The following is a 10,262-nucleotide window of genomic DNA, read 5'->3' on the forward strand; positions in this document are numbered from 1 at the left end:
TAGGGTGGTCTGTGTGCTCTGTGGTAGGGTGGTCTGTGTGCTCTGTGATAGGGTGGTCTGTGTCCTCTGTGATAGGGTGGTCTGTGTGCTCTGTGATAGGGAGGTCTGCTTAGTGGGAGCCAGCAGAGGCAGAACTGTTTATTTCTGTACAATAACAGGTTTACCAGAGTACGTGTTGTGAGGGTAGGTTAGTTGGAAGCAGTGTGACAGTCACTCATTCTTATAGCTGTAAAGGAAGACCACAGCTGGCTCATCTGGCCAGCTCTTCCTCAGGGTCTCTCTTGCATTGGCCATCAGATGCTAACTGGGGCATCGCCACTCTCTCACCCACACCTCTGGCCCCTGAGACTAGCGCCCGGCTAGCTCTCAGAGGAGGCCATCACCCATACTTCTTGCCTGTGGCTTTTCCTTTTACATAGGGGCTGCACTCCATTGCTTTTCCAACTCGGCCTTGGAAGACTTCTCCCTCATCCTGCTGCTGGTGGGAAGCAAGCCCCACCATGCTAAGGGATGAAGAGTAGGATTGTGCTGCCTCTGACAGAAGCACCAAAAAATGTATGGACATATTATAAAATCTCCACAGCTTCTCTAATGCCATTCTCCTCCTGAATTATTTTTCAATTCAAAGATTTCTTACTAGAGGGAAAGGGGCAGCCCTGAGGCCATTTCCCCTTCCTACCCAGGTGGAAAGGAGACCACATCCTTGGCAGGCTTTGATGCACACTGCAGATGGTATCTGGTCTTTTGGGAAGAAGCCATTGAATCAGTTTCTCCACACGACCAGCGAGTGGTGGGCTCTAGTGCTTTTTCTGTATGCCAGGCACTGTGTGCCTCACCTCCCTCACTGATGCTGAGGAGAAACAGGAACGTCAGAATTCATGTCTTGTTACACTGTCAGCTCACTGCTCTCACAGTCTTTCATTCTCTGTCAGCTTCTGCCTGCTGCCTCCCCTTCAGCTCCTGCCCCCTCCCCATTTCCCACAAATACTTTTCTAAGATCTCCATCTAACATAGCTACCCTTGGCCAGATTTGGCTTCAAACTCCTTGCATGTTGCCTAATGTCTTAGTTCCTTAATCATTCAAATCTGCTGACATTTAGGAAGAGCAAAATGAACAAACCTTTTAGTCCCTTGTGGAGTCCAGCAAGCTCTGCTTTCTGTTGTTGTGGAAAGACATCTCCACATCTCCTCACTGAGCCAGTGCTGTAGATGGACGAGGAGATTCAGTGCTTCAGGTTGGCCCTGGCTTTAAGCTAATGGACCAAGCAACTGACAAGCAACTGACATCAGTTTTGTTCCAGCTTCTTTATGATTCTCAGCATAATAGAGGCTCTTAAACATATGACTTGGTGGGCTTTACAGTCTTTTTATTATTTTTACATTTTTATTACTTATTTTTTTATCTGTGTGTGAATGCATGAATGCATGTATGTATGTGTATGCACCGTGATTTGCAGGTGGTTGTGAACCTCCTGGTATAGCTGCTGGGAACTGAACACCAGCTCCCAGAAGCACAGCAAGTCCTCCTCGCTGCTGGGCCATCTCTCTAGCCCCTAGATTTACTTTCTTAGAGCTGGATTTATGTATTGGTGAAAAGGAGACAGGAGCAAGGTAAGGGTCTTGTCAGAAGCCTGAACCTTAATGAAAGAAAAACTGTTGCGGCGAAGTATGCTCGTTGTTTATTTCAAACTTTAAAGCTTCTAGAGTCTTTTTCTTGAGATGGTTTCCAGTGCTCTTCTGCCACAGGGATAAAGCCCAGATAAGGGTCTGAGGAGCAGGGCTGAGCCTGCAAGACACTGTCGTGTGCTGCCTGTATCCCTCATTCACTACCAGATGGGAAAAGACTGAAGAGCACTTCCCCCAACCCTTGGCAGGACGGCAGGTCAGAAGGCTCCAGTTGCCTAACAGCAAGTCTTTCCCAACCCCGCTGTTCTGAATGTTGGCTAAAGGTGACTGGTGCAGAAGCTAGGGTGTTATGCCAGATGCTGTCCACGTCAGGCGCATGAGTCCCTACATACCCATGTCTGTGCCTCAGTAGACTTCTGACCTAGCCACCTCACAGCTCCTTGGAGGTCACTCTGAGTGGTCAGCACGGTGGCCCGAGTGCTGGATAGAGTGCTGAAAGTTAAGTGTTATACCAGTCACATGGGTCAGGGCGACTTGGCAAACTCTGTGAACTAGAACCCGACAGGTCATTTGGCCTCTAGAATGCCATTGCTTTGTTAACATGGGCGCTCTGAATCAGCTGTGCCGCCATCCCATGGGCCACTGTAGCTCCCTCCCTCCTCCCTCCCACACTGTGTAGTTTCCTGCTTTGCTCTGCTCTGTCTCATGGATTTAGGACTAAAATGTTTGAGAAGAAAACAGAACCTGTTTTTGCTTTTGAAGCTCCATTTCCTTGTGGAAGATGAGCATTAGATGCTAGGGAAGCAGACCAGATCATCTGATTTGAGAGGCTGGCATTTTCTTCCACTTGTAGAATCAGGAGTGTTTTCCACGGGAGAGTTCTAAAAGCTGGAGATGCAGCATCGTGTCCTGTCCCTAGGCAGGCCCTCCAGCAAGTACAGCATGTTAGCCATGCTCCTGCGTCCACGCTTGTGAAATAGGGGTGTGAATTATCTCTGGAGTGCTTACTGACTATAAAGCCATGTCCTTATCCCATGTCCCCGCCAAAGGCTGTTAAAGCACCCTTATGTTTGCCCATACAAGCCTTTTGAAAGTTAGCAGTGCTCAGTAAAGGATAGGTTGAGTATGACTGAACGTGAAGGAAAACCCAGATTGTCTTTAGAGCTGAAGGTGCTTTGAAGGGCCAGTTCTGCACTGAGAGGTATAGAAAACATCTCACTGAAAAGTACACTACATGGAAGAGACAGCAAAGAGCAGTTCCAGGAAGTACTCAGTAGGGCTGAACCAGCAAGGCTAAATGTGGTTTTAATGTTTGAGTGAGGGAATGAGTGGCTGGATGGACAGACAGACAGGTAGAAATGGGAGGGAAACCCATTGAGTGTCACAAGGCTGTCGGTCTAAGCAAAGACTCAGTATTTCCACTTGCACCAGCTGGTGGTTTCGGCGGGGGATGGGGGGGTGGCGACTAGCTGCCAGTCTTCTGCTCATGTCAGCAAGTACAGACTTAAGTCTCCACAGCAGGGTGCTCTCAGACCCCAATAAATGGGACAGTCATTGAATCAGAGCACATTCTGAGCTGTCAGCTAGTTGTACTGCTTGGACATGCTTTGTGCATAGCTGATCCATTCCAGCATTGCTTAAGAGACTCTCTTCCTGGGGTAGAGTGTTTGGGTTTCTATGATGGTAACACCTATCTTACATCTTGTTCCTTACTGATTCAGTTATAGTCAGCCTGCTATCCTTTGCTGAACAACTCTAATGTTCAACGCGTGTGTTCTTTCAGCTCACAAGGCCTGTGGCATTTCCTTACAGGCCTTGTGGCATGAACTTTGATAGGTATTCGTTTTGTCTTAGTTTGTGATCATGTGATTTATGTTTCCACATGTGTGAATGTGTGCATGTATGCAGACTCCATCTTCCAGTGCTTAGCTGTTCTTCTTCAGAAACAACGTAGTATAACACGTCTTCTTAACAGTTAAAGCTGCTCCAGATACTAATGGTGGAGAAACTATCATAGTTAGGGATTCCCTTCTTTCTGTGTCAGAACAGATGAAAGAAGGAAGAGATGTAGAACAGCAGCTAGTGTCAGACCAGGGGAACTCTAGCCAACTTGTTCTAAAAACCGAGTCAGACAGCCCACAGACTCATTCCTTCGCAGTTGAGAGGTGGGCACGCTATCATCATAGCAGCATCTGTCTTACTTCTGGAAGTCATTAGCCATTAGTGGCTCTGTGTGGTGGCTGCAGAAGACCTGTGCTCTCAAAGGATGCTCAGTGCTGTGCTCTGACGAGACCCTTGTGCTTTCTCCTTTTATAGTTTTGTGCTCAGATCTGCCTATAAAATCCTCCTTGCTGAATGCTGTGTTTAGAATTTAGTGCTAATTTTCCGATGACTCCACACTGGGTGAACACTGCAGAGTTGGGGTGTCTCTTGATTCACTTCATGTCTGTCCTTGGCAAGATGTATAACCCAAACCACAACCTGTTGGACTTGGGATTCCTCACTGGGAGTAGGACTTGTCTATTATCTACCCTTCATACCTGCATTTATGCTGTCACCTGATGGCGCTCAGCATGGTTGAGCGCAGCTGAATTCTTTAGTGTGATATACTTTATCTATCTGCCTATCCTTCAGCTACCCATCCATCCTTCCAACATGTGTGCTGTTCATACAACTGTTCATACAATTGTACCAGGCATAGGTAAGGCATACTCAGTCCCCGAGATCTAAATGTAGGAATAGAGTGGCATCCAGCAAGTTAACAAATAAGTCTGTACACATTGTGAATGACAGACTGGGAAGACCTGGCGGTCCCCTGAGCCAGAGGAACTGGAAGAAGGGTCACTAGAGGTGAGACAACTACACACCTCCAGTGAGGTGTCTGAGATGGAAAGATGTATTCTGAATGCTTCCCTGTCCTATCCAGTTCTCAGCGTTTGACTTCTCTTCTCAGCTTGTGTGCTGGTTGGTGCTTTGGAGCATACACGCTAAGTTACGGCTGTGTGCGTTTGTCATCAGATACGGATACGAAGTCAATGAGACCATTAGCCTATTGAGAGAAGATGGCGTGGCTTTGTGGCAAGCATGCAGATCTTCATATATAGTTGTCTGTCTATATTGGAGAATTTGAGGTTTTCTGGATGGGGCATGATGGTGCACATCTTCAATCCCAGTCAGAGGCAGGTGGATCTCTGTGAGTTCCAGACTAGTCAGGGCTGCACAGTGAGACACTATCTTCAAAATACATACATACATACATACATACATGAATGTAATTTTTTTCTAAATTTGGGACACATTTGTCTGTTCGCTTTAAATGCTATAAGTAACATTTTGCCAACTTTATATGTTTGAAATTTTCTGGTATAGTAAGCAGAAAGCAAGAGTTATTTGTGAAGCATGAAGATGAACAGACGAGTCTTCATAAAGCAATAAAGCCCCATGATGCATGCTGCTTGCTCTGACTGATTCTGCTACAGACACCTGTGCGTGTGGCTGTGGACTTAACCTTTCACAGACAAGAGGGTTTGATCTTTCTGAACTAGTATTAGGTATAGTCAGACTTCATAGTTTTTGCAAACATGGTTGTTTTTTAAATATGTATTTATTACGTGTGTGTGTGTGTGTGTGTGTGTGTGTGTGTATACACTGTCGCTATCTTCAGACTCACCAGAAGAGGGCATCAGATCCCATTTCAGATGGTGGTGAGTCACCATTGGTTGATTTCTGAGTTCGAGGCCAGCCTGGTCTACAAAGTGAGTGCCAGGACAGCCAGGGCTACACAGAGAAACCCTGTCTCGAAAAACCAAAAAAAAAAAAAAAAAAGAACTCAGCGGTTAAGATGGCTTAACCGCTGAGCCATCTCACCAGCTCCACAAACATGGTTGTTGAGTTGCTGTCCAGGCTTGCATTCCATCAGATCACATTAGCTGTGTGCATTTCTCTTTGCTATTCATTTCCTTGGCAGTTCTTTCCCGCTGAGTTACTCATCCTGAACTGTAGGACGCTCACACACTCTAGACAGCAGTCCTCTACTGGAAGGTTTGTAGATACCCTGTCCCAGTCCCCTTTCTCTTTCTTATTGGTTCAGCTTGCTTCTTATACCCAGCAGTAACACATAGTGGGCCTTCCATTTCAGCCTAGTCAGTGCTTTTGGTGATGTATGTTCTGTGTTTTGAAATATGTGGGCTTCTGTGGTGTTACCTGTTAGCACACGAGGAAAATGGTCGTCAACACTCATGGTCTTGTTCCAATAGACCCTGTCTGCTTTTTATGTTTTTAAGTTATTTTATAAATCATTTACAAAAACAGGAGTTGGAGGGTAATGAAAGATTCATTTGAAGATATAATAAATGGGGGCTGGCGAGACAGCTGAGAGCACAGGTTGTTCTTACAGAGGACCTGCGCTCATTTCTCTGCACCCACATTGTGGCTCACAACTGTCTGTGACTCAGTTCCAATTCCTTATTCCGGTCTATTCGGCACTAGGCATGCATGTGATACGCATACATGCATGTAGACAAACACTTGTACACATGAAAATAAGCCTTTAAGAAAGAAAATATAATACATGAAACTTTTCCTTATTCTTTTGGTTATGGACACACACACACACACGCACGCACACACACACACACACTGGGTATTTTTTGTTTTATTTCTCGAGGCAAGGTATAGCCAGACGTATAACTACTGGGACTGGCTTTGTAGTCTGGACTGGGCTTGAATTCAGAGGGCTTGTTCTGCCTCTGCTTCCCAAGTGCTGCAATTAAAGATGTGTGCCATCATGCCTGGCCTGTATATTCTGAATTTTTATCCTATATTCTCCTTGTTGGGAACACACATATATACATGCATTACTCCTGAGATGGATGTCCCAGATTTCAGCCAGCTGCTTACTGGCTGCTGTGCATGAACCTGACACATCCATCGTGAAAGATGGATGGCTTCAGACTTGTCACTAATAAAATCCAGCTCATCGGTGCTCCTGGCTTTCCTTATCCTTGCTTCATCAAACAGGGTGAAACCTTTGGTGATTCACAAACTTCCATTTTCTCCTATTTCAGACTTTTTTTTTCTGTATTTAGAGTTTAAAAGTTAACTAGACTGGCCAACAACTTTTAAATGTCTCTGTCATCTGTGCTCCTCTGTTGTGTCCTTTCCTTCACTTCGTCCTTTCCTTCGTCCACTTTCGAATTGTACCAATTAAAATCTTACAGCATTTTGGAAACTGAACGATGGGTGGGGCATAGGGCGTGTCTCTCTATTATACTGGGCATCATCCAGGGTCTCAGTGCAAACACTGCACGATGATGTCCTTCCTGGCCAAGGCTGACTGGGTAGAAAATACGATACTTTCTCTTTGTGCTAGGAGCTGATTTTTTACTGATCGATTATTTTTTAATCACATTTACAATGTATTTTGTGTGTTATGGTGGGGGAGGGGGAAGGAATGAACATGGGAAGTTAGAAGACACCTTAGGCGCTGGGCGGTGGTAGCGCATGCCTTTAATCCCAGCACTTGAGAGGCAGAGGCAGGTAGATTTCTGAGTTCAAGGCCAGCCTGGTCTACAGAGTGAGTTCCAGGACAGCCAGGGCTACACAGAGAAACCCTGTCTTGAAAAACCAAAAAAAAAAAAAAATACACACACACAAAACCCAAAGAAGACAGCTTGTGAGTTCAGAAGGGAGCTTTGATGAGTCTGTCCCCTTTTCCTACCATGTGGGTTCTGGGAATCAGCCTCAGGTTGCTAGGCTTGGCAGCAGGTGCTGACCCAACTTCTCAGTTCTTGAGTTTGAGGCCATTCATCTAGCCTTACAAGGCACCTGCAGACGGCAGTGTGAACTTTGCTTGTACATCAGTGTCCCTGTGTCAGTGGACAACTGCTGTCCGCTACTCATATCTGTGTGTGTGTATTTGGTGTGTGTGTGTGTGTGTCTGTCTGTCTGTCTGTCTACTTTGAGGATTGTGGAGTGTTTTCTTATGACATTAGAGGTGGAAAGTATTGAAAGAAGGATTCTGAACTGTGTTCGGTGGAGAGTATAAGCGCCTCCAGTGGTTTAGTCTGTTCTGTAGCTGCTGCAGAGCTCATCCAAAAGGAGAACAGAGCTGATTCTGCAGACCCCGACATTGATCAGGGCTTGAGTCCAACCGAGTGTGTCTGACTTAATGAACAGGAGTCCTCTCTGGGATGGCCACTGACCTGAGGGAATTGGTGCTGGCTTTAGGCTTTCTATTCGGAACATCACTTTATCTGTGCGTTGTGAGCAAGAAGAGGAAATTAACTTTTGTCTGAGCCAGGTGCATCCTCTTCCTGTTTACTCTGCTCCCAAGAGCCCTGCTTTATCTCCAGTCTCCTCTAAGCCTCTTTTCTCTACCCAAGCCCTTGAGCTGTTGGCTGTCGAGGTGAAGTGTGTCTCTGTTGAGTACAGGGCACTGCCAGCGTCTCAGTTGGGAAGTGTCTCTAAGAGGTGTGTTTGCCAAGTGCGATACCATTGTGTGCAGGCATTGCAGGAGTCTGCCAAGCCCAGAGGTAGGCTGCCAGTGCAAATGCCACATCGACCTGACATTTACAAGTTTAGAATCTGGAAAAGGACCGGCCGTGGACACCCTTCAGCTATCTCATTTCCGGTACCAGTACCTGGGCCAACTTGGATTTTCAGACTGAAAAGTTCAGTCAGGAAGTAAGACTTGATGCACTTGGAGCTGCTATTACAACCTGTTCAGGAAGGATAAATCTGCAGGCCTCAGGCTAAGCCATAATGGTAAAGCTTTCAAACTCTAGAATCAAACCTGGATGCGGCTCTTAAATGAGGCTCTTGTTAGTCACTTCATGAACTTGAGCAAACTGCTTAATCTCCGTGACCTTGAGTAGGCTTAACCTCTGCTCTCTGAAACTGGTGTCATTGCCACCTTTCTCGTAGATTTATTAAATGGAGTAAGCAAATTTAAAACCAAATCACTCCCCCATTCTCAGACTTCAGCCATGAGTAGAATTTTCAAGAGCATACTGAGCTCTCATGATTGTGCATAGACTTGCTGCTTGCTTCTGGCACTGCTGGGACGTTGCACAGGTCCCCAGGACACAGTTTTCCTCATCTTTTTGGGTAACTTAGAGCTGGAGCCAGAATTGGTTGAACATTTACATAATTGTTCTATAATTCTATATTTTGTTCTATTTTTCTAGATTCAGAAATTATTTGGGTGTCAAGAGTGGATTTCAGTCATCACAGTCTTTGTATGCCCTGGAACTTGTCTGTGTCAAATTCGAATGCAAAATGCAGACCCATAGCTCTTGCTAGTCTGTTCAGACTTATTAAGGAGACAGATTTTTCTCTGTTTGTTTATTTGTTTTTTGTTTTGGCTTGAGTAACAAGGTATATAGTCTATTATTATGATCTGGTACCTAAATAGTAGACTTTTCTGTATTCATATGTTTTTCTGTATAAAACATTATCCTTGATGTAGTGCTTGGTTTCTTTTAATTATTTTCAGAGCCATCAGTAAAATGATGAAATTCCTCCCCACCCCCTTTCTTTTCTCTTTCAGGTCTTCCAAGTTGCTTCGGGCATTCTATGTTCCCTTCCTGTCAGATCAGTACACGGTGTATGTGAACTACACCATCCTGAAGCCTCGGAAAGCAAAGCCGAGCAGGAAGAAAAGTGGAGGTTAGCACACCCCCATGACTCCAGAGGACAGCCTGTGCTAACTAGGGCTTCCATGGAGCCGACTTCCTCCAAGGCATCCTGTTAAAGCTGTAATAAAGGTCGTCCACCAAGAATGCCAGAATCTGGTGCTCTGAGCTCGTCATGGTCTATGTCAAAGTCTAATCAAAGTCACACACTTCCTGCTCCTGGGTCTGTTCTGTATGTGAGCTGTCTGCAGATAGGCACAGTCCTAACTCCTGGGGAAGTCCAGTGCTCCACTCCACCTTGTTCTCGATGTAGGTACTCACTGGAGGGAGAAGAGCAGAACATGCTTGCAGGAACTGCGAAAGGACCTAACTCGGTGTGGGCTACCCTTCTCCACTCTCTGGCCTGCATCTGAGAACTACCAAGCCTCCCTTAGACTACATGGTTTCTCTCTCAGAGCTGTTTGGCAGCTCCTAGCAGGCCTTCTTCAAATCCTACTGCTGAAAAGCAGCTCAGCCTAGTTGCCAACCAGATATGGCCTTTTCCCGGCAGCAAGACTTGGCTTCTAAAGTGTTCGCAGGACTGACACTGTCCTGAAGCTCAGGAAAAAGGCGACCACTGAAGAACTGTGACCTAATCATATTATTTATGATGCCTCTAACTTTCCTTTTATTTTCTTTAAAACTGGTCTTAATTATATGGCTTTTTGGGAAGTGTTTTAAGATTTTTTTAATGTTTCAGTCTGCTTTATTGAATCCTAGACTCTGTACATATAGGGCATCTTTGGAGAAAAAGGTGTATCAATAGATTTGGGTGACAACACATTTTAAAGTAGTCTGAGGCCATTTTGGGGAAATTAAGAATTCTTTTTCGTAAAATGATAGCCCCAATGAAATGAAAATGACTGATTTCAGTTCTGCTGCAAGGCATCCTCTAGATAGGCATTGGCAAGAAGTCCCCCATCAGGTCCGCCTGCCTGTGACTTCATCTTCTCTTACAATATG

General features: G+C 45.4%; 1 protein-coding gene across 3 annotated transcripts in view; it reads left to right on the plus strand.

The window, feature by feature from the left end:
- Alg9 (ALG9 alpha-1,2-mannosyltransferase) overlaps positions 1 to 9,971 on the plus strand; it is a 71,257-nt gene extending 61,286 nt beyond the window's left edge. For all 3 annotated transcript variants that reach the window (XM_021172705.2, XM_029481947.1, XM_029481948.1), the window contains one exon: positions 9,176 to 9,971. In XM_021172705.2, coding sequence (XP_021028364.1) covers positions 9,176 to 9,299 — 124 coding nt within the window. In that variant the 3' untranslated portion in view covers positions 9,300 to 9,971. The remainder of the gene's footprint in view (positions 1 to 9,175) is intronic.
- Positions 9,972 to 10,262: the final 291 nt, after the last annotated feature.

Source organism: Mus caroli, chromosome 9, assembly GCF_900094665.2.
Source record: "Mus caroli chromosome 9, CAROLI_EIJ_v1.1, whole genome shotgun sequence".
NCBI lineage: Eukaryota > Metazoa > Chordata > Mammalia > Rodentia > Muridae > Mus > Mus caroli.